The 24648-nt window shown below is 41.6% G+C and overlaps 1 protein-coding gene across 2 annotated transcripts in view; it reads right to left on the bottom strand.

The window, feature by feature from the left end:
• Window positions 1-259: 259 nt before the first annotated feature.
• HSD17B4 (hydroxysteroid 17-beta dehydrogenase 4) overlaps window positions 260-24648 on the bottom strand; it is a 790821-nt gene continuing 766432 nt past the window's right edge. For both annotated transcript variants that reach the window (XM_053701594.1, XM_053701593.1), the window contains exon 25: window positions 260-600. In XM_053701594.1, coding sequence (XP_053557569.1) covers window positions 511-600 — 90 coding nt within the window. In that variant the 3' untranslated portion in view covers window positions 260-510. The remainder of the gene's footprint in view (window positions 601-24648) is intronic.

Here is a 24648-nt window from a genome sequence, read left to right as displayed (position 1 = left end):
ACTTCTACAATTAATGCAGATGAACACATTGCCTATTATTAATTAATGGGTCTCCACATATCCTACAAAATACAAATGAAATGACGACAACCTCTTAATGTTTTTCTCCACGTCTTACTCTGCTATACCTGTATCTCCAGATACAGCCAAATCAATATCCACCAAAAACCTTTTTTTGCAGTCAATTTTTTTCACAGACACAGTGGACCATAATGTTCTTCCTAGAATATTAAAGCAGAATACTAAGCATATATTTGAATCAGTTTCTTAAATCATTTTTATTAGAACCGTTATTTACATCCATAACCGTAACATCCTTATGACAGATATTATTCCAGCCATTCTATATAAAGACAAGTTAAAGAAAGAATTGTGTTATAATCAAGACTGTAAAATTGTTAGAATTATTAGTTGTTTTTTTTTGGTACTTCATTGCTGAACCCCATATGTTCATTTGAGAAGACTGCATCTTGTTTTCTAGCTCTGGGAGTTAACGAAGTAGCAGTGTTGTCACAGTTTTGCGTAGTCTTTCAGTATCACTTCCAGTTTTTGGCTCAGCATGATATTGCCTTTCACTTTGAGCTTGCCAGCAAAAAAGGCCTAGAATGAAAAGATAGAGAAACATCAAACACGTGTTTTGTTTTTATATATATTTCTTTTTGTTGGGATGCTACTTTCAAAGGAACAGCTTGTCCTTACTGACTTGAAATGAGTTATTCTAAGCACATTGTGCGTCCCATCAAAAATTGAAAGAATCTAAGATGTAATATAAATGGCAACACATTTAAATCACCTTATTCTTCCCTAGGATACTTACATGCACATTTAATTCTACAGTCATTTCCTGCCATAAAAACAAAGAAAAAAAATCCACAATGCCTTGCAAAAAAAAAGAATCAAAGAACTGAGACAGTTGCACATATTCTGAATGAGTTTGGCATAATATATTAAAAAGGAAGGCAGTCTTTTAAATGATAAGCTGGCATTGCTCAGTAATTTTTGTTCAGGTTGGGTAAGACACTGCTGAGCACTGCATTGTAAATCTCTTAAGTATAGCTTAAAGGCAAAGTTCTGTTTAAATGCTGATTCAGTGGTATGGAGATAATGTTTCTACTTTTTAAAACTTTATGCTCTAACACTTGCATTTCTTCTTTCTGTTCTCAAAATGTAATTAGTATACTTAACAGAACAAATCAAAAGTTTTACAGTGGTGTCCTTGGTCTTCTAAGTAAAGGGCATTGGATGCACAAAATAAAAGAAACTGGATAAATGTTTTATTGAATGATAAGAATAATTCACGTTTTGCCCCAAGAATGCTTAGCGCAAAAGCCTTATACTTAGCAGATAACTTTCAACAGGTTAATAGTATTGGTGCTACCCAAATAAATGGCACTCAGCTTTCAAAGAATGAAATCCTGAACTGTCTCTAACACAGATGTGAACCTAAAACAATTAGGTTTGTATAGATACTTCTGTATGCTGATTAGCAAATGAGCATTCTTACTAAGAGGCAGTAGCAAAAAATAATTTGTTGGATAACACGTCTAACTAAAATAAATGATTGTTGTTCTGCATGTTATTATAGTATTCATAGCAATCCTTCATAACTGATTGCTCTAGCCATAAACACGTTCTCTAGAGGTTAGACTTCATTTGAGCCATAAAGGTCCTCTTTCAGATCTTCCTGCACTCAGCTCCCTGACAATACTTCCCTCTGGAGATACATAAATTGAATTATAGATGTTTATATATTTTCTTTGGTGTGCAATGGAAAATTATAGAATATAACCAAGTTTTAAGAATATATAAGCAAATCATGCAGAGTCATAACAATGATTGAGAAATGAAATGGAATTTAGAGAAGGGAGAGAGGTGATGTAATTGTAAAGGGATACAAAAAGGCAAAGCCGATGACAAATTTCATAAAAACATAATTTATGTAAGAACTTACCTGATAAATTAATTGATTTCATATTGGCAAGAGTCCATGAACTAGTGACGTATGGGATATACATTCCTACCAGGAGGGGCAAAGTTTCCCAAACCTCAAAATGCCTATAAATACACCCCTCACCACACCCACAATTCAGTTTAACGAATAGCCAAGAAGTGGGGTGATAAGAAAGGAGCAAAAGCATCAACAAGGAATTGGAATAATTGTGCTTTATACAAAAAAATCATAACCACCACAAAAAAGGGTGGGTCTCCTGGACTCTTGCCAATATGAAAGAAATGAATTTATCAGGTAAGTTCTTACATAAATTATGTTTTCTTTCATGTAATTGGCAAGAGTCCATGAGTCTGTGACGTATGGGATAACAAATACCCAAGATGTGGAACTCCACGCAAGAGTCACTAGAGAGGGATGGATAAAATAAAGACAGCCAATTCCGCTGAAAAAACAATCCACAACCCAAATCAAAAGTTTTAATCTTTATAATGAAAAAAACTGAAATTATAAGCAGAAGAATCAGGCTGAAACAGCTGCCTGAAGTACTTTTCTACCAAAAACTGCTTCTGAAGAAGAAAAAACATCTAAATGGTAGAATTTAGTACAAGTATGCAAAGAAGACCAAGTTGCTGCTTTGCAAATCTGATCAACAGAAGCTTCATTCTTAAAAGCCCAGGAAGTAGAAACTGACCTAGTAGAATGAGCCGTAATCTTTTGAGGCGGGGATTTACCAGACTCCACTTAAGCATGATGAATCAAAAGCTTTAACCAAGATGACTAAGAAATGGCAGAAGCCTTCTGACCTTTCTTAAAACCAGAAAAGATAACAAATAGACTAGAAGTCTTTCTGAAATCTTAGTAGCTTTAACATAATATTTCAAAACTCTAACCACATCCAAAGAATGTAAGGATCTTTCCAAAGAATTCTTAGGATTTAGGACACAAGGAAGGAACAATAATTCCTCTATTAATGTTGTTAGAATTCACAACTTGAGGTAAAAATTTAAATAAAGACAGCAAAACCACCTTATCCTGATGAAAAAACAGAAAAGGAGACTCACAAGAAAGAGCAGATAATTCAAAAACTCTTCTAGCAGAAGAGATGGCCAAAAGGAACAATACTTTCCATGAAAGTAAATCAATGTCCAAAGAATGCATATGCTCAAACGGAAGAGCCTGTTAAGCCCTCAGAACCAAATTAAGACTCCAAGGAGGAGAAATTGGCTTAATGACAGGCTTGATACGAACCAAAGCCTGAACAAAACAATGAATATCAGAAAGATTAGCATTTTTTTTCTGTGAAACAGCACAGAAAGAGCAGAGATTTGTCCTTTCAAGGAACTTGCAGACAAAACCTTATGAAGAAACTATAAAATCCTAGGAATTCTAAAAGAATGCCAAGAGAATTATGAGAAGAGCATCATAAGATGTAAGTCTTCCAAACTCGATAATAAATCTTTCTAGACACAGATTTACGAACCTGCAACATAGTATTAATCACTGAGTCAGAGAAACCTCTATTGACTAAGCGTTTTAATTTCCATACCATCAAATTTAATAATTTGATTTCCTGACGGAAAAAACGAATCTTAAGATATAAGGTCTGGCCTAAATGGAAGTGACCAAGGTTGGCAACTGGACATCCGAACAAGAACCATATACCAAAACCTGAGTGGCCATGCTGGAACCACCAGCAGCACAAACGATTGCTCCATGATGATTTTGAAAAATCACTCTTAAAAAGAAAAACCAGAAGGAGCAAAAATATAGGCAGATTGAAAACTCCAAGGAAGTGTCAATGCATACACTGTTTCCGCCTGAGGATCCCCGGACCTGAATAGGTACCTGGGAAGTTTTCTTGTTTAGATGAGATGCCATCAGAACTATTACTGGAAACCCTCATATCAGAACAATTTGAAAAAAACCATCTGGGTAAAGAGACCATTCTCCTGGATGTAAAGCTTGATTGACAGAGATAATCCGCTTCCCAATTGTCTAAACCTGGGATATGGACCGCAGAAATTAGACAGGAGCTGGATTTAGCCCAAGCAATTATCCAAGATACTTCTTTCATAGCCTATGGACTGAGAGTCCCACCCTGATGATTGACATACGCCACAGTTGTGACATTGTCTGTCTGAAAAACAATAACGTCTCTCTCTTCAAAAACAGAATTTATGTTTACCTGATAAATTACTTTCTCCAACGGTGTGTCCGGTCCACGGCGTCATCCTTACTTGTGGGATATTCTCTTCCCCAACAGGAAATGGCAAAGAGCCCAGCAAAGCTGGTCACATGATCCCTCCTAGGCTCCGCCTACCCCAGTCATTCGACCGACGTTAAGGAGGAATATTTGCATAGGAGAAACCATATGGTACCGTGGTGACTGTAGTTAAAGAAAATAAATTATCAGACCTGATTAAAAAAACCAGGGCGGGCCGTGGACCGGACACACCGTTGGAGAAAGTAATTTATCAGGTAAACATAAATTCTGTTTTCTCCAACATAGGTGTGTCCGGTCCACGGCGTCATCCTTACTTGTGGGAACCAATACCAAAGCTTTAGGACACGGATGAAGGGAGGGAGCAAATCAGGTCACCTAAATGGAAGGCACCACGGCTTGCAAAACCTTTCTCCCAAAAATAGCCTCAGAAGAAGCAAAAGTATCAAACTTGTAAAATTTGGTAAAAGTGTGCAGTGAAGACCAAGTCGCTGCCCTACATATCTGATCAACAGAAGCCTCGTTCTTGAAGGCCCATGTGGAAGCCACAGCCCTAGTGGAATGAGCTGTGATTCTTTCGGGAGGCTGCCGTCCGGCAGTCTCGTAAGCCAATCTGATGATGCTTTTAATCCAAAAAGAGAGAGAGGTAGAAGTTGCTTTTTGACCTCTCCTTTTACCGGAATAAACAACAAACAAGGAAGATGTTTGTCTAAAATCCTTTGTAGCATCTAAATAGAATTTTAGAGCGCGAACAACATCCAAATTGTGCAACAAACGTTCCTTCTTTGAAACTGGTTTCGGACACAGAGAAGGTACGATAATCTCCTGGTTAATGTTTTTGTTAGAAACAACTTTTGGAAGAAAACCAGGTTTAGTACGTAAAACCACCTTATCTGCATGGAACACCAGATAAGGAGGAGAACACTGCAGAGCAGATAATTCTGAAACTCTTCTAGCAGAAGAAATTGCAACTAAAAACAAAACTTTCCAAGATAATAACTTAATATCAACGGAATGCAAGGGTTCAAACGGAACCCCCTGAAGAACTGAAAGAACTAAATTGAGACTCCAAGGAGGAGTCAAAGGTTTGTAAACAGGCTTAATTCTAACCAGAGCCTGAACAAAGGCTTGAACATCTGGCACAGCGGCCAGCTTTTTGTGAAGTAACACAGACAAGGCAGAAATCTGTCCCTTCAGGGAACTAGCAGATAATCCTTTTTCCAATCCTTCCTGAAGGAAGGATAGAATCCTAGGAATCTTCACCTTGTCCCAAGGGAATCCTTTAGATTCACACCAACAGATATATTTTTTCCAAATTTTGTGGTAAATCTTTCTAGTTACAGGCTTTCTGGCCTGAACAAGAGTATCGATAACAGAATCTGAGAACCCTCGCTTCGATAAGATCAAGCGTTCAATCTCCAAGCAGTCAGCTGGAGTGAAACCAGATTCGGATGTTCGAACGGACCCTGAACAAGAAGGTCTCGTCTCAAAGGTAGCTTCCAAGGTGGAGCCGATGACATATTCACCAGATCTGCATACCAAGTCCTGCGTGGCCACGCAGGAGCTATCAAGATCACCGACGCCCTCTCCTGATTGATCCTGGCTACCAGCCTGGGGATGAGAGGAAACGGCGGGAACACATAAGCTAGTTTGAAGGTCCAAGGTGCTACTAGTGCATCCACTAGAGCCGCCTTGGGATCCCTGGATCTGGACCCGTAGCAAGGAACTTTGAAGTTCTGACGAGAGGCCATCAGATCCATGTCTGGAATGCCCCACAGCTGAGTGACTTGGGCAAAGATTTCCGGATGGAGTTCCCACTCCCCCGGATGCAATGTCTGACGACTCAGAAAATCCGCTTCCCAATTTTCCACTCCTGGGATGTGGATAGCAGACAGGTGGCAGGAGTGAGACTCCGCCCATAGAATGATTTTGGTCACTTCTTCCATCGCCAGGGAACTCCTTGTTCCCCCCTGATGGTTGATGTACGCAACAGTTGTCATGTTGTCTGATAGAAACCGTATGAACTTGGCCCTCGCTAGCTGAGGCCAAGCCATGAGAGCATTGAATATCGCTCTCAGTTCCAGAATATTTATCGGTAGAAGAGATTCTTCCCGAGACCAAAGACCCTGAGCTTTCAGGGATCCCCAGACCGCGCCCCAGCCCATCAGACTGGCGTCGGTCGTGGCAATGACCCACTCTGGTCTGCGGAATGTCATCCCTCGTGACAGGTTGTCCAGGGACAGCCACCAACGGAGTGAGTCTCTGGTCCTCTGATTTACTTGTATCTTCGGAGACAAGTCTGTATAGTCCCCATTCCACTGACTGAGCATGCACAGTTGTAATGGTCTTAGATGAATGCGTGCAAAAGGAACTATGACCATTGCCGCTACCATCAACCCGATCACTTCCATGCACTGAGCTATGGAAGGAAGAGGAACGGAATGAAGTATCCGACAAGAGTCTAGAAGTTTTGTTTTTCTGGCCTCTGTCAGAAAAATCCTCATTTCTAAGGAGTCTATTATTGTTCCCAAGAAGGGAACCCTTGTTGACGGAGATAGAGAACTCTTTTCCACGTTCACTTTCCATCCGTGAGATCTGAGAAAGGCCAGGACAATGTCCGTGTGAGCCTTTGCTTGAGGAAGGGACGACGCTTGAATCAGAATGTCGTCCAAGTAAGGAACTACAGCAATGCCCCTTGGTCTTAGCACAGCTAGAAGGGACCCTAGTACCTTTGTGAAAATCCTTGGAGCAGTGGCTAATCCGAAAGGAAGCGCCACGAACTGGTAATGTTTGTCCAGGAATGCGAGCCTCAGGAACCGATGATGTTCCTTGTGGATAGGAATATGTAGATACGCATCCTTTAAATCCACCGTGGTCATGAATTGACCTTCCTGGATGGAAGGAAGAATAGTTCGAATGGTTTCCATCTTGAACGATGGAACCTTGAGAAACTTGTTTAAAATCTTGAGATCTAAGATTGGTCTGAACGTTCCCTCTTTTTTGGGAACTATAAACAGATTGGAGTAGAACCCCATCCCTTGTTCTCTTAATGGAACAGGATGAATCACTCCCATTTTTAACAGGTCTTCTACACAATGTAAGAATGCCTGTCTTTTTATGTGGTCTGAAGACAATTGAGACCTGTGGAACCTCCCCCTTGGGGGAAGTCCCTTGAATTCCAGAAGATAACCTTGGGAGACTATTTCTAGTGCCCAAGGATCCAGAACATCTCTTGCCCAAGCCTGAGCGAAGAGAGAGAGTCTGCCCCCCACCAGATCCGGTCCCGGATCGGGGGCCAACATTTCATGCTGTCTTGGTAGCAGTGGCAGGTTTCTTGGCCTGCTTTCCCTTGTTCCAGCCTTGCATTGGTCTCCAAGCTGGCTTGGCTTGAGAAGTATTACCCTCTTGCTTAGAGGACGTAGCACCTTGGGCTGGTCCGTTTCTACGAAAGGGACGAAAATTAGGTTTATTTTTTGCCTTGAAAAGCCGATCCTGAGGAAGGGCGTGGCCCTTACCCCCAGTGATATCAGAGATAATCTCTTTCAAGTCAGGGCCAAACAGCGTTTTCCCCTTGAAAGGAATGTTAAGTAGCTTGTTCTTGGAAGACGCATCAGCCGACCAAGATTTCAACCAAAGCGCTCTGCGCGCCACAATAGCAAACCCAGAATTCTTAGCCGCTAACCTAGCCAATTGCAAAGTGGCGTCTAGGGTGAAAGAATTAGCCAATTTGAGAGCATAGATTCTGTCCATAATCTCCTCATAAGGAGGAGAATCACTATCGACCGCCTTTATCAGCTCATCGAACCAGAAACATGCGGCTGTAGCGACAGGGACAATGCATGAAATTGGTTGTAGAAGGTAACCCTGCTGAACAAACATCTTTTTAAGCAAACCCTCTAATTTTTTATCCATAGGATCTTTGAAAGCACAACTATCCTCTATGGGTATAGTGGTGCGTTTGTTTAAAGTGGAAACCGCTCCCTCGACCTTGGGGACTGTCTGCCATAAGTCCTTTCTGGGGTCGACCATAGGAAACAATTTTTTAAATATGGGGGGAGGGACGAAAGGAATACCGGGCCTTTCCCATTCTTTATTAACAATGTCCGCCACCCGCTTGGGTATAGGAAAAGCTTCTGGGAGCCCCGGCACCTCTAGGAACTTGTCCATTTTACATAGTTTCTCTGGGATGACCAACTTGTCACAATCATCCAGAGTGGATAATACCTCCTTAAGCAGAATGCGGAGATGTTCCAACTTAAATTTAAATGCAATCACATCAGGTTCAGCTTGTTGAGAAATGTTCCCTGAATCAGTAATTTCTCCCTCAGACAAAACCTCCCTGGCCCCATCAGACTGGGTTAGGGGCCCTTCAGAAATATTATTATCAGCGTCGTCATGCTCTTCAGTATCTAAAACAGAGCAGTCGCGCTTACGCTGATAAGTGTTCATTTTGGCTAAAATGTTTTTGACAGAATTATCCATTACAGCCGTTAATTGTTGCATAGTAAGGAGTATTGGCGCGCTAGATGTACTAGGGGCCTCCTGAGTGGGCAAGACTCGTGTAGACGAAGGAGGGAATGATGCAGTACCATGCTTACTCCCCTCACTTGAGGAATCATCTTGGGCATCATTGTCATTGTCACATAAATCACATTTATTTAAATGAATAGGAATTCTGGCTTCCCCACATTCAGAACACAGTCTATCTGGTAGTTCAGACATGTTAAACAGGCATAAACTTGATAACAAAGTACAAAAAACGTTTTAAAATAAAACCGTTACTGTCACTTTAAATTTTAAACTGAACACACTTTATTACTACAATTGCGAAAAAACATGAAGGAATTGTTCAAAATTCACCAAATTTTCACCACAGTGTCTTAAAGCCTTAAAAGTATTGCACACCAAATTTGGAAGCTTTAACCCTTAAAATAACGGAACGGGAGCCGTTTTGAACTTTAACCCCTTTACAGTCCCTGGTATCTGCTTTGCTGAGACCCAACCAAGCCCCAAGGGGAATACGATACCAAATGACGCCTTCAGAAAGTCTTTTCTAAGTATCAGAGCTCCTCTCACATGCGACTGCATGCCATGCCTCTCAAAAACAAGTGCGCAACACCGGCGCGAAAATGAGGCTCTGCCTATGCTTTGGGAAAGCCCCTAAAGAATAAGGTGTCTAAAACAGTGCCTGCCGATATGATTATATCAAAATACCCAGATAAAATGATTCCTCAAGGCTAAATATGTGTTAATAATGAATCGATTTAGCCCAGAAAAAGTCTACAGTCTTAATAAGCCCTTTTTGAAGCCCTTATTTACGATCGTAATAAACATGGCTTACCGGATCCCATAGGGAAAATGACAGCTTCCAGCATTACATCGTCTTGTTAGAATGTGTCATACCTCAAGCAGCAAGAGACTGCTCACTGTTCCCCCAACTGAAGTTAATTGCTCTCAACAGTCCTGTGTGGAACAGCCATGGATTTTAGTGACGGTTGCTAAAATCATTTTCCTCATACAAACAGAAATCTTCATCTCTTTTCTGTTTCTGAGTAAATAGTACATACCAGCACTATTTCAAAATAACAAACTCTTGATTGAATAATAAAAACTACAGTTAAACACTAAAAAACTCTAAGCCATCTCCGTGGAGATGTTGCCTGTACAACGGCAAAGAGAATGACTGGGGTAGGCGGAGCCTAGGAGGGATCATGTGACCAGCTTTGCTGGGCTCTTTGCCATTTCCTGTTGGGGAAGAGAATATCCCACAAGTAAGGATGACGCCGTGGACCGGACACACCTATGTTGGAGAAAAGAAGCCAAAACTGACGAACTCTGAGAATGCATGGAGTTCCAAAATATTGAATGGTAATCTCGCCTCCTGAGATTTCCAAACCCCTTGTGCTGACAGAGATCCCCAGACAGCCTCCCAACCTAAAAGACTCGCATCTGTAGTGATCAAGGACCAGGTTGGATGAATCGAAGAGACCCGTAGAACTATATGATGGTGATCTAACCACTAAGTCAAAGATAGTTGAAGTTGAACATTGGAATTCAAAGATATTAAAAATGATATCCTAGAATCCCTGCACCATTAATTCAGCATAAAAAAATGGAAAGGTTTCATATGAAAATGAGCAAAGGGAATTGAATCCAATGCTGCAGCCATGAGACCTAAAACTTCCATGCATATAGCTACTGAAGGAAATAATAGAGACTGAAGGTTCGGACAAACTGAACCCAATATAATTGTCTCCTGTCTGTTAGAGACAAAGACATTGACACAATCTATCTGGAAACCTAAAAAAGGTGACCCTTGTCTGAGCAACCAAGGATCTTTTGATAAAAAGATCCTCCAACCATGTCTTAGAAGAAACAACAAAAGTTGAATCATATGAGATTCTGCAGAATCGAAAAGACCGAGCCAGTACCACGAGATCGTCCAAATAAGGAAACACTGAGAACCATGAAAAAGATTCTCAGAGCTGTCGCTAGACCAAAAGGAAAAGCAACAAATTGGTAATGCTTGTCAAAAAAAGAGAATCTCAGAAAATGAAAATAATCTGAATGAAAACAGAAGAAGATATGCATCTATTGTATCTATTGTAAACAAATAATGCCCTTACTGACCAAAAAGGCAGAATAGACCATATAAACACCATTCTGAAAGAAGGAACTCTTATATGACAAATCAAAAAGATTTTCTATCTTTGGGACAATGAATAGTTTTGAACAAAACCCCAAACCCTGTTCCTGAAAAGGAACTGGTATGAATACCCCAGATAACTCCAGGTCTGAGCAGCGCCTTGAGACCCCAACGGGTAACCAGCCGCGCCTCACAAGTACCCAACACATACAGGTCTGAAACATACTTCAGAAAAGTGTGAGCTTTTACTGGAATAGCTGGGATATGCTAGAGAGAAAAAAAATTCTCACAGGCGGTTTTACTCTGAATCCTATTCAGTACCCCAATCTAAGAAGTTTGGACCGAATTGAACCAAACAAATTTAAAAAAAATTCAAAACCTGCCCCTTACCAGCTAAGATGGAATAAAAAACCACACCTACATGCAAATTTGGGGGGCTGTCTTTGATCTTTTAAATAGCTTAAATTCATTCCATGTTGAAGAAAGCTTCCAATTATAAACATGTTACTTGGGAAAGAATTCGGATTCCGTTCCTTATTAAAAACAAACTAATATAAGCTTAAGATTTACTCTTAGAACTCAATCTTGAAGCAACAAAAAACTCCCTTCCCCAGAGTAACAGTTGGAAAAAATTGAATCCAATTGTGAACCAAATAATTAATTACCTTGGAAAAAAAGAAATATGAATTTTAGAAATCAAATTAGCATTCCAAGATTAAGTCACAAAGTTCTTCTAGCTAAAAATAGCTAAAGACATAGATTAAACCTCAATTGTGAAAATATCAAAAAAATGACGACACAAATGAAATTATTAGCATGTTGATCAACTTAACAATGCTAAAACAAATCATAATCCGATACTTGTTGCACTAAAGTATCCAACCAGAAAGTTGAAGCATTTGCAACATCAGCCAAATAAATTGCAGGCCTAAGAAAAGGACCCAAAATAAAATAATTTTCCTTAAATAAGATACAAGTTTCCCATCTGAAGGAAAAAAAAAAATACTATTTCTATAGGAATAGTAGTATGTTTAGCAAGAGTAAAGATAGCCCCATTAACTTTGGGGATCTTCCTTAAAACTTTAAACTAACTGCCGGCAAAGGATACAATTTAAAAACCTTAAAGAAGGAATAAAATAAGTCCCAGGCCTATTCCATTCCATAGTATCATGAACTGGGATAAAAAAAAAACCTCTGAAGAAACCACAGGAGGTTAATGAGCGGAATTTAAATGTTAGCTAGTCTTAAATCAAAAGAACTAGACTCCTCAATATCCAATATAATCAACATCTTTTCAACAACGAATGTACTCTATTTAAAAATAAAAAAGTAGATTTGTTGGTGTCAAATATCTGATGAAGTATATTCTAAATGAGAAAAAACATCATCAGAGAAGGATAATTCAGTATGTTGTCGGTCATTAAAAAATTCATCAACTAAATGAGAAGTTTAAAAAAGACCTATCAATTTTATTAGAAGGCGGGATGTCAGACAAAGCCTTTAGGATAGAATCAGAAAAACATTCTCATAGATTCCTAGGTATATCTTGTACATAGATGTAAAAAGAATAGCAATAGATAATGCATAAATACTAATGGACTCTACATGTGAAAGTTTATCATGATAACTTATTACAAACCATAGCTAAAGATAAAATTCATAAAAATAAATGAACTTAGCTTTGGTAGGACTGATATCAGTCATCAGGAATCCAACAGTATTTTCTGATACAGGAACAGTTTTTGGAATATCTTGCAATATGTAATAGAAAAACAACATATAAAGCAAAATTATCAAATTCCTTAAATGACAGTTTCAGGAATGGGAAAAAATGCAAACAGAACAAGCCTCTAGAAACCAGAAGCAACTAAAAAGTGAGACTTAAATAATGTAAAAAAAACTGTATGACGCCCACATATTTTTTGGCGCCAAAAATGTCTGTAATAAACACGAGAGTCAAAAATGACACAACTACGTGAAAACTTCCGGCGACAACTATGACGCCGGAAATGACGTCATTGACGTCAGACAAACGTCAATCTCGTGCCAAAAAAGTCTCACGCCAAAAATGACGCAATAAATTCTAGCATTTTTTGCACCCGCGAGCCTAACAGCCCGCAATTTAAAGGAAAAAAGTCAATTGAAAATTTTAGGTAAAAAAAATATTTCATTCACATGCATTTTCCCAAAAAATGAAACTGACAGTCTGAAAGAAGGAAAATAAACTGATTGACCTGAATCATGGCAAATATAAGTATAAAACATATATTTAGAACTTTACACATAAAGTGCCAAACCATAGCTGAGAGTGTCATAAATAAAATAAGACTTACTTACCCAAAGACACTCATCTACATAAAGTAGATAGCCAAACCAGTACTGAAACGAGAATCAGTAGAGGTAATGGTATATAAGAGTATATCGTCGATCTGAAAAGGGAGGTAGGAGAAGAAATCTCTACGACCGATAACATAGAACCTATGAAATAGATCCCCTAGAGGTAGACCATGGTATTCAAATAGGCAATACTCTCTTCACATCCCTCTGACATTCACTGCACTCTGAGAGGAGCTTCAGACTGCTGCGAAGCGCATATCAACGTAGAAATCTAGCACAAACTTACTTCACCACCTGCATGGGAGGCAAAGTTTGTAAAACTGAATTGTGGGTGTGATGAGGGGTGTATTTATAGGCATTTTGAGGTTTGGGAAACTTTGCCCCTCCTGGTAGGAATGTATATCCCATACGCCACTAGCTCATGGACTCTTGCCAATTACATGAAAGAAAATCTTCTCACAGGCGGTCTTACTCTGAATCCTATTCTGTACCCCTGAGAGACAATACTCTGAATCCAATGATTTTGGACCGAATTGATCGAAACATCTTTGAAAAATTTTAATCTGCCCCCTACCAGCTGAGCTGGAACGAGGGCCGCACCTTCATGCGGACTTGGGGGCTGGTTTTGATCTCTTAAATGGCTTGGATTTATTCCAATTTGAAGACGACTTCCAATTGGAAGCAGATTCCTTAGGGGAAGGATTAGGTTTCTGTTCCTTATTTTGTCGAAAGGAACGAAAACGGTTAGGCGCTTTAGATTTACCCTTAGGTCTTTTATCCTGAGGCAAAAAACTCCCTTCCCCCCAGTGACAGTTGAAATTATTGAATCCAACTGAGAACCAAATAATTTATTACCTTGGAAAGAAAGAGATAGCAGACTGGACTTAGAAGTCATATCAGCATTCCAAGATTTGAGCCACAAAGCTCTTCTAGCTAAAATAGCTTAAGATTTATCATCAATTTTTTCAATTTATTAGCATGTTGAATCAACTTAACAATGCTAGACAAATCATGATCCGATAATTGTTGTGCTAAAGTTTCCAACTAAAAAGTTGAAGCAGCTGCAACATCAGCCAAAGAAATTGCAGGCCTAAGAAGATGACCTGAATATAAAACAGAATTTATGCTTACCTGATAAATTACTTTCTCCAACGGTGTGTCCGGTCCACGGCGTCATCCTTACTTGTGGGATATTCTCCTCCCCAACAGGAAATGGCAAAGAGCCCAGCAAAGCTGGTCACATGATCCCTCCTAGGCTCCGCCTTCCCCAGTCATTCGACCGACGTAAAGGAGGAATATGCATAGGAGAAATCATATGATACCGTGGTGACTGTAGTTAGAGAAAATAATTCATCAGACCTGATTAAAAAACCAGGGCGGGCCGTGGACCGGACACACCGTTGGAGAAAGTAATTTATCAGGTAAGCATAAATTCTGTTTTCTCCAACATAGGTGTGTCCGGTCCACGGCGTCATCCTTACTTGTGGGAACCAATACCAAAGCTTTAGGACACGGATGATGGGAGGGAGCAAATCAGGTCACCTAGATGGAAGGCACCACGGCTTGCAAAACCTTTCTCCCCAAAATAGCCTCAGAAGAAGCAAAAGTATCAAATTTGTAAAATTTGGTAAAAGTGTGCAGTGAAGACCAAGTCGCTGCCTTACATATCTGCTCAATAGAAGCCTCGTTCTTGAAGGCCCATGTGGAAGCCACGGCCCTAGTGGAGTGAGCTGTGATTCTTTCAGGAGGCTGCCGTCCGGCAGTCTCATAAGCCAATCGGATGATGCTTTTAAGCCAAAAAGAGAGAGAGGTAGAAGTTGCTTTTTGACCTCTCCTTTTACCAGAATAAACAACAAACAAGGAAGAAGTTTGTCTGAAATCCTTTGTAGCCTCTAAATAGAATTTTAGAGCACAACTACATCCAAATTGTGTAACAAACGTTCCTTCTTTGAAACTGGATTCGGACACAAAGAAGGCACGACTATCTCCTGGTTAATATTTTTGTTAGAAACAACTTTCGGAAGAAAACCAGGTTTAGTACGCAAAACCACCTTATCTGCATGGAACACCAGATAAGGAGGAGAACACTGCAGAGCAGATAACTCTGAAACTCTTCTAGCAGAAGAAATTGCAACCAAAAACAAAACTTTCCAAGATAATAACTTGATATCAACGGAATGTAGGGGTTCAAACGGAACCCCCTGAAGAACTGAAAGAACTAAATTGAGACTCCAAGGAGGAGTCAAAAGTTTGTAAACAGGCTTGATTCTAACCAGAGCCTGAACAAAAGCTTGAACATCTGGCACAGCCGCCAGCTTTTTGTGAAGTAAAACAGATAAAGCAGAAATCTGTCCCTTCAAAGAACTTGCAGATAATCCTTTCTCCAAACCTTCTTGAAGAAAGGATAGAATCTTAGGAATTTTTATCTTGTTCCATGGGAATCCTTTAGATTCACACCAACAGATATATTTTTTCCATATTTTATGGTAGATTTTTCTAGTTACAGGCTTTCTAGCCTGAACAAGAGTATCAATGACAGAATCAAGCGTTCAATCTCCAAGCAGTCAGTTGGAGTGAGGCCAGATTCGGATGTTCGAACGGACCTTGAACAAGAAGGTCCTGTCTCAAAGGTAGCTTCCATGGTGGAGCCGATGACATATTCACCAGATCTGCATACCAAGTCCTGCGTGGCCACGCAGGAGCTATCAAGATCACCGATACCCTCTCCTGTTTGATCCTGGCTACCAGCCAGGGAATGAGAGGAAACGGTGGGAACACATAAGCTAGGTTGAAGGTCCAAGGTGCTACTAGTGCATCCACTAGAGTCGCCTTGGGATCCCTGGATCTGGACCCGTAGCAAGGAACCTTGAAGTTCTGACGAGACGCCATCAGATCCATGTCTGGAATGCCCCACAATTGAATTATTTGGGCAAAGATTTCAGGATGGAGTTCCCACTCCCCCGGATGAAATGTCTGATGACTTAGAAAATCCGCTTCCCAATTTTCCACTCCTGGGATGTGGATTGCAGACAAGTGGCAGGAGTGAGTCTCCGCCCATTGAATTATTTTGGTCACTTCTTCCATCGCCAGGGAACTCCTTGTTCCCCCCTGATGGTTGATATACGCAACAGTCGTCATGTTGTCTGATTGAAACTGTATGAATTTGGCCTTTGCTAGCTGAGGCCAAGCCTTGAGAGCATTGAATATCGCTCTCAGTTCCAGAATATTCATCGGGAGAAGAGATTCTTCCCGAGACCAAAGACCCTGAGCTTTCAGGGGTTCCCAGACCGCGCCCCAGCCCACCAGACTGGCGTCGGTCGTGACAATGACCCACTCTGGTCTGCGGAAGCTCATCCCTTGTGACAGGTTGTCCAGGGACAGCCACCAACGGAGTGAATCTCTGGTCCTCTGATCTACTTGTATCATCGGAGACAAGTCTGTATAATCCCCATTCCACTGACTGAGCATGCACAGTTGTAATGGTCTTAGATGAATTCGCGCAAAAGGAACTATGTCCATTGCCGCGACCATCAAACCTATTACTTCCATGCACTGCGCTATGGAAGGAAGAAGAACAGAATGAAGTACTTGACAAGAGCTTAGAAGTTTTGATTTTCTGGCCTCTGTCAGAAAAATCCTCATTTCTAAGGAGTCTATTATTGTTCCCAAGAAGGGAACTCTTGTTGACGGGGATAGAGAACTTTTTTCTACGTTCACTTTCCACCCGTGAGATCTGAGAAAGGCCAGGACAATGTCCGTATGAGCCTTTGCTTGTGGCAGAGACGACGCTTGAATCAGTATGTCGTCCAAGTAAGGTACTACTGCAATGCCCCTTGGTCTTAGCACCGCTAGAAGGGACCCTAGTACCTTTGTGAAAATTCTTGGAGCAGTGGCTAATCCGAATGGAAGTGCCACAAACTGGTAATGCTTGTCCAGAAAGGCGAACCTTAGGAACCGATGATGTTCCTTGTGGATAGGAATATGTAGATACGCATCCTTTAAATCCACCGTGGTCATGAATTGACCTTCCTGGATGGTAGGAAGAATTGTCCGAATGGTTTCCATTTTGAACGATGGAACCCTGAGAAACTTGTTTAGGATCTTGAGATCTAAGATTGGTCTGAATGTTCCCTCTTTTTTGGGAACTATGAACAGATTGGAGTAGAATCCCATCCCTTGTTCTCCTAATGGAACAGGGTGAATCACTCCCATTTTTAACAGGTCTTCTACACAATGTAAGAATGCCTGTCTTTTTATGTGGTCTGAAGACAATTGAGACCTGTGGAACCTTCCCCTTGGGGGTAGCTCCTTGAATTCCAGAAGATAACCTTGGGAGACTATTTCTAGCGCCCAAGGATCCAGAACATCTCTTGCCCAAGCCTGAGCGAAGAGAGAAAGTCTGCCCCCCACCAGATCCGGTCCCGGATCGGGGGCCAACATCTCATGCTGTCTTGGTAGCAGTGGCAGGTTTCTTGGCCTGCTTACCTTTGTTCCAGCCTTGCATTGGCCTCCAGGCTGGCTTGGTTTGAGAAGTATTACCCTCTTGCTTAGAGGATGTAGAACTTGAGGCTGGTCCGTTTCTGCGAAAGGGACGAAAATTTGGTTTATTTTTAGCCTTAAAAGACCTATCCTGAGGAAGGGCGTGGCCCTTTCCCCCAGTGATATCTGAAATAATCTCTTTCAAGTCAGGGCCAAACAGCGTTTTCCCCTTGAAAGGTATGTTAAGCAATTTGTTCTTGGAGGACGCATCCGCTGACCAAGACTTTAGCCAAAGCGCTCTGCGCGCCACAATAGCAAACCCTGAATTTTTCGCCGCTAATCTAGCTAATTGCAAAGTGGCGTCTAAAGTAAAAGAGTTAGCCAATTTAAGAGCGTGAACTCTGTCCATAATCTCCTCATAAGAAGATTCCTTATCGAGCGACTTTTCTAGTTCATCGAACCAGAAACACGCTGCCGTAGTGACAGGAACAATGCATTAAATTGGTTGTAGAAGGTAACCTTGCTGAACAAACATCTTTTTAAGCAAACCCTCTAATTTTTTATCCATAGGATCTTTGAAAGCACAACTATCTTCTATAGGGATAGTAGTGCGTTTGTTTAGAGTAGAAACCGCCCCCTCGACCTTGGGGACTGTCTGCCATAAGTCCTTTCTGGGGTCGACCATAGGAAACAATTTCTTAAATATAGGGGGAGGGACAAAAGGTATGCCGGGCCTTTCCCATTCTTTGTTTACAATGTCCGCCACCCGCTTGGGTATAGGAAAAGCTTCGGGGGGCACCGGGACCTCTAGGAACTTGTCCATCTTACATAATTTCTCTGGAATGACCAAATTGTCACAATCATCCAGAGTAGACAACACCTCCTTAAGCAGAGCGCGGAGATGTTCCAATTTAAATTTGAATGTAATAACATCAGGTTCAGCTTGTTGAGAAATTTTCCCTGAATCTGAAATTTCTCCCTCAGACAAAACCTCCCTGGCCCCTTCAGACTGGTGTAGGGGCATGTCAGAAACATTATCATCAGCGTCCCCCTGCCCTTCAGTATTTTCTAAAACAGAGCAGCCGCGCTTTCGCTGATAAGTGGGCATTTTGGCTAAAATGTTTTTGATAGAATTATCCATTACAGCCGTTAATTGTTGCATAGTAAGGAGTATTGGCGCACTAGATGTACTAGAGGCCTCCTGTGTGGGCAAGACTGGCGTAGACGAAGGAGGGGATGATGCAGTACCATGCTTACTCCCCTCACTTGAGGAATCATCTTGGGCATCATTTTCTCTAAATTGTTTGTCACATACATCACATCTATTTAAATGAGAAGGAACCTTGGCTTCCTCACATACAGAACATAGTCTATCTGATAGTTCAGACATGTTAAACAGGCATAAACTTGATAACAAAGCACAAAAAACGTTTTAAAATAAAACCGTTACTGTCTCTTTAAATTTTAAACTGAACACACTTTATTACTGAATATGCGAAAAAGTATGAAGGAATTGTTCAAAATTCACCAAAATTTCACCACAGTGTCTTAAAGCCTTAAAAGTATTGCACACCAAATTTGAAAGCTTTAACTCTTAAAATAACGGAACCGGAGCCGTTTTTATATTTAACCCCTATACAGTCCCTGGTATCTGCTTTGCTGAGACCCAACCAAGCCCAGAGGGGAATACGATACCAAATGACGCCTTCAGTAAGCTTTTTCTGTGTATCTGAGCTCCTCACACATGCATCTGCATGCCTTGCTTCCCAAAAACAACTGCGCATTAGTGGCGCGAAAATGAGGCTCTGCCTATGATTAGAGAAGGCCCCCAGTGAAAAAGGTGTCCAATACAGTGCCTGACGTTTTTTTTTTTTGTTTTTTTTTAACATAATTCCCAAGAATAAAATAACTCCTCAAAGCTATAAACTATTAAAAATGCTTATAAATTAATCGTTTTAGCCCAGAAAAATGTCTACCAGTCTTTAAAGCCCTTGTGAAGCCCTTTATTCTTATTAATAAAAATGGCTTACCGGATCCCATAGGGAAAATGACAGCTTCCAGCATTACCAAGTCTTGTTAGAAATGTGTCATACCTCAAGCAGCCAAAGTCTGCTCACTGTTTCCCCCAACTGAAGTTAATTCCTCTCAACAGTCCTGTGTGTTAACAGCCATCGATTTTAGTAACGGTTGCTAAAATCATTTTCCTCTTACAAACAGAAATCTTCATCTCTTTTCTGTTTCAGAGTAAATAGTACATACCAGCACTATTTTAAAATAACAAACTCTTGATAGAAGAATAAAAACTACATTTAAACACCAAAAAACTCTGAGCCATCTCCGTGGAGATGTTGCCTGTGCAACGGCAAAGAGAATGACTGGGGAAGGCGGAGCCTAGGAGGGATCATGTGACCAGCTTTGCTGGGCTCTTTGCCATTTCCTGTTGGGGAGGAGAATATCCCACAAGTAAGGATGACGCCGTGGACCGGACACACCTATGTTGGAGAAATAAGCTTTCCTTAGATAAGACTCACATTTCCTATCTAAAGGATCTTTAAAAGAAGTACCATCTTCCGTAGGACATAGTACGTTTAGCAAGAGTAGAGATAGCCCCATCAACTTTTGGGATCTTTTCCCAAAACTCCACTCTAACTGCTGGCAAAGGATACCATTTTTTAAACATTGAAGAAGGAATAAAAGTAGTACCAGGCCTATTCCATTCTTTAGAAATCATATCAGAAATAGCATCAGGAACTAGAAAAACCTCTGGAATAACCACAGGAGGTTTATAAACAGAATTTAAATGTTTACTAGTTTTAATATCAAGAGGACTAGTTTCCTCCATACCTAATGTAATAAACACTTCTTTTAACAAAGAACTAATATACTCCATTTTAAATAAATAAGAGGATTTGTCAGTGTCAATATCTGTGGCAGGATCTTCTGAATCAGATAGATCCTCGTCAGAGAAGGATAATTCAGTATGTTGCTGATCATTTGAAATTTCATCAACCTTATGAGAAGTTTTAAAAGACCGTTTACGTTTATTAGAAGGTGGAATGGCAGACAAAGCCTGCTGAATAGAATCAGCAATAAATTATTTTAAATTCACAGGTATATCTTGTCCATTAGATGTTGAGGGAACAGCAACAGGTAATGCACTACTACTGATAGATACATTCTCTGCATGTAAAAGTTTATCATGACAACAAATCATGATCCGATACTTGTTGCGCTAAAGTTTCCAACCAAAAAGTTGAAGCAGCTGCAACAGTAGAGAAAGCCCCATCAACTTTGGGGATCTTTTCCCAAAACTCCAATCTAACTGCTGGCAAAGGATACAATTTTTTTTTTATTTTTTTTTAATTTTTAAGAGCTTTATTTGAAAACAAACGTGAACAAAGATACATGCACCACAAGTGCAAATTCAAATCATACATTTTCCACCATTACATTCAATACATGAGTACATAAAGCAGGGAATAAATCCAGACACAGGTAGAAGGCACATATAACCTCAATATTAGCCACGATTGTTTATCTTGGTGCAAAATAGTAATAGAAACGTAAGCTCTATCTTTTCCAATTTTCCTTACAAGTATATATTTAATAGCTATTATTAAATTAAAGCGACATGCAATATAGTTATATAGGTATCAATGGAAAAACAAATTAACGAATCAGGCCAGGGGCAGGGCCTCAAGCGTCAAGCATTTAGGGGAGGGGGCATCCGTAAGGCAGGGGTAGGGAGAATGGGGCCGGCAAAAAATCATTCGAAGCAAGCCCAAAGGGGCCGATACTCATCTAGAGGGCACGCGCTCCCCCATTCCACATCTGGAGTAGTGTTTCATGTACATCAAGTTTTGCTACAAGCATGTAATGATATCTCTCCAGCCGCAGGAGGTCGCAAACTCTCTGCTTCCAGTCAACCACTGAGGGCACCACTGTCGCTTTCCAATGGGCAGGGATCAGAAATTTCGCACCCATCAGCATATACATTTGTAGGGTCTTTTTTACTGGGTTCTGTAATTGGCATGGGAAGTGAAAGAGCAAGGACTCAGGAGCTCTGGGAATAGCCATCTCCAGGATCCGCGTCATCTCCTCCCAAACATCTCTCCAAAAATTTTCAATTAAGGGGCCATCCCACCAAATATGCAGAATCGAGCCCACCCCCCCACAGCCCCTCCAGCACCGGTCAGAGACAGCCGGGTATATTGCCTTGAGTCGGGTTGGTGTAAGATACCACCTGCATAACAGCTTATAGTGTGATTCCTGCGCATGAGCAGAGACAGAGACCGTCCGGGCTGCCCTAAACATACGCTGCCAGTCTTCCGTTGTCAGTTCAGTGCCTAGTTCTCTATGCCACATGTTAACAAAGGTCGGGGGCGGACTGTCCCTGGGGAGTAAGAGCAGTTTGTAGATCTTGGAGATCAAGTGTCGTGGAGCAGCTGATTGCGTGCACAAAGACTCAAAAGGGTTAAGTTCCCTAAGAAATTGTCGATTATATCTATGAGTGGTTATGAAGTGGCGTATCTGTAGGTACATATACCAGGTCAGCGGGCGGTCTGGATAGGACTCCAGCACCTCCTGTCTCGCCTTAAGTCTTCCATTATCTAAAAAAGAGTGGATGTAGTTGCTGTCCAGGGGGCCCGCCAAACAGGAGGCCCTAATTTGCAGAGGAATGTCCGGGTTCTCGTAAACCGGTGTCAGCGGGGAGCAATTAGTGGTGATATGTGACTCAGTTCGAGTCACCCTGTCCCATTCGCGAAACAGCTCCTCTAACAGAGGAAATTTGGAGATGCATTTTGGCCTGTGTGGGACAGATCCCCAAAGCAGGGCAGACAAGCCCCCAGTACCAAAAATGGAGGAGTCAATACTTATCCAATCCTTTTGTGCATTACTCTGGCACCACTCCACCGCTCTCTGGAGCAGGACAGCTCTCCTGTATAGGTACAGGTTGGGGAGACCCAGTCCCCCATCCTCTCTAGGCAGGTACATCGTCTTTCTATTCACTCTGGGTCTGATGTCCTTCCAGACATACTCCTCAATCAGCTGTTGGAGTCTCGGGAGAAAAGAGTGAGGGAGAACGATCGGGATCGTTTGAAAGAGGTACAGAATCCTGGGCAGGACATTCATCTTCACCACATTTATTCTTCCCAGCCAGCAGATCGATTTGTGTCTCCAGGCTGAGAGATCACGCGAAACTTCTGCTCTGAGAGATACATAGTTGGCTTCAAATAAGTCAGATAGGGATGCCGTAATAGTTATGCCTAGGTATTTCAGGGATTTTGACTTTATCATAAATGGGCAGTGATTATGTAACCAAGTCATGGTTGCGGTAGGCACAGCAATCCCCAACAGTTCCGATTTAGTATTGTTCAGGAGAAAATGGGAGACCTCCCCGTACCGTTTAAATTCGTCTAATAGGGCCGGTATCTATGTTTCTACATCTGTTAATGTAAATAGCAGGTCGTCAGCATACATAGCAATTGTATGCTCCTTTGGCCCCAGTCTCAGCCCCTTTATCAGGCCATTCGCTCGGATGTTACTAGCTAAAGCCTCTATTGAGATGGCAAACAGCAGGGGCGACAGCGGGCACCCCTGCCTAGTACCATTTGCGATGGAGAAAGGTTCAGAGAGAATGTTATTTACTCTGATTTGTGCTGTGGGCGCGGAGTATAAAGCGAAGACCGTCTTCACAAAGTTATCGCCGAAGCCCATCCTCCCCAATGTGTGTTTGAGGAATTGCCAATTCACCCTATCGAACGCCTTTTCGGCATCTGTCGATAGTAGAGCTAGAGGGGTTTTATTACTTGAGGCGTAAGACATAATCTGTAGAATTTTGATGGTATTATCTCTCGCCTCCCTCCCAGGCACAAACCCCACCTGATCTAATGATATTAGCGAGGGGAGGAATCTGTTTACTCTATTGGCCAGGACTTTTGCTATAATCTTGACGTCCGTATTGAGAAGTGAGATTGGGCGATAACTCTGCGGTCTGTTGGCAGGTTTTCCTGCCTTTGGTATAACCGTTATGTATGCCGCGAGCATGGAGGCCGGTAGAACCCCCGTCTCAGGCAGCTCATTGATAAGGTTTTGGAGATGCGGCAACAGTATAGGCGAGAATGCTTTGTAGTATTTAGCCCCAAACCCATCAGGGCCGGGGCACTTGCCGTTAGGCAATTCAGCTACAGCTCTCTGCACCTCTTCCAAAGACAAGGGGGACTCCAAAAAGTCCAAAGCATCGATCTCTAGCCTTGGTAGGTGCGTCTGATGCAGGTAATTTTGAGCGCCGGTTATATAACCATGGCACTCACCTGGATTGCTAGACAGTGTCTCTTTCAAATTGTACAGTGTGCTATAGTAAGACCTGAAGGCCTCCGCTATCCCAGGGCTGCTTCTGTGAGTGTTATTGTCACTGTCCACTATAGTGTGCATGTGTGATTTAAGTTGTGCTCGGCGTAGTGCCCGTGCTAGCAACTTGCCCGCCTTGTCGCCTCCCACATAATACTTTTGTTTAAGACGAAAGGCTTTCCGCTGATCATCTTCCTGCAAGAGATGCTTGAAGTCAAGTCTAGCCTGAGTCAGTTGCATTTCAAGGTCATGGTCGCGTGGTCTTTGTTTATGTTGAGTCTCTAAACTAGTAATATTCTGTAGAAGGCGGTTGTATTTTTCACGACTCTGTTTAACCAATCTGGCCTTGTGCTTAATGAAATGGCCCCTCATCACACACTTGTGTGCCTCCCAGGTTGTAGTCTGCGCAACGTCCTGTGAAGTATGTAGGGTAAAGTATTCTTTTAGCGACGTCTCTATGTCATCAGTGATTAGTTGGTTGCTCAGGAGCGCATCGTCTAGGCGCCAGATATACGGGGTATCTGGTCTGTCAGGCCAAATCATCTCGCAGGAGACTGCTGCATGATCAGACCATGTGATAGAGGAGATGTCACTGCGCCTAACATACGCGATGCCTTGTGAATCCGTGTAGAAATAATCGATGCGCGAATACTTTTTGTGGGG

This window comes from Bombina bombina, chromosome 2, assembly GCF_027579735.1.
Source record: "Bombina bombina isolate aBomBom1 chromosome 2, aBomBom1.pri, whole genome shotgun sequence".
NCBI classification, from domain to species: Eukaryota; Metazoa; Chordata; class Amphibia; order Anura; family Bombinatoridae; genus Bombina; species Bombina bombina.
This window is presented reverse-complemented; position numbering and strand designations above follow the sequence as displayed.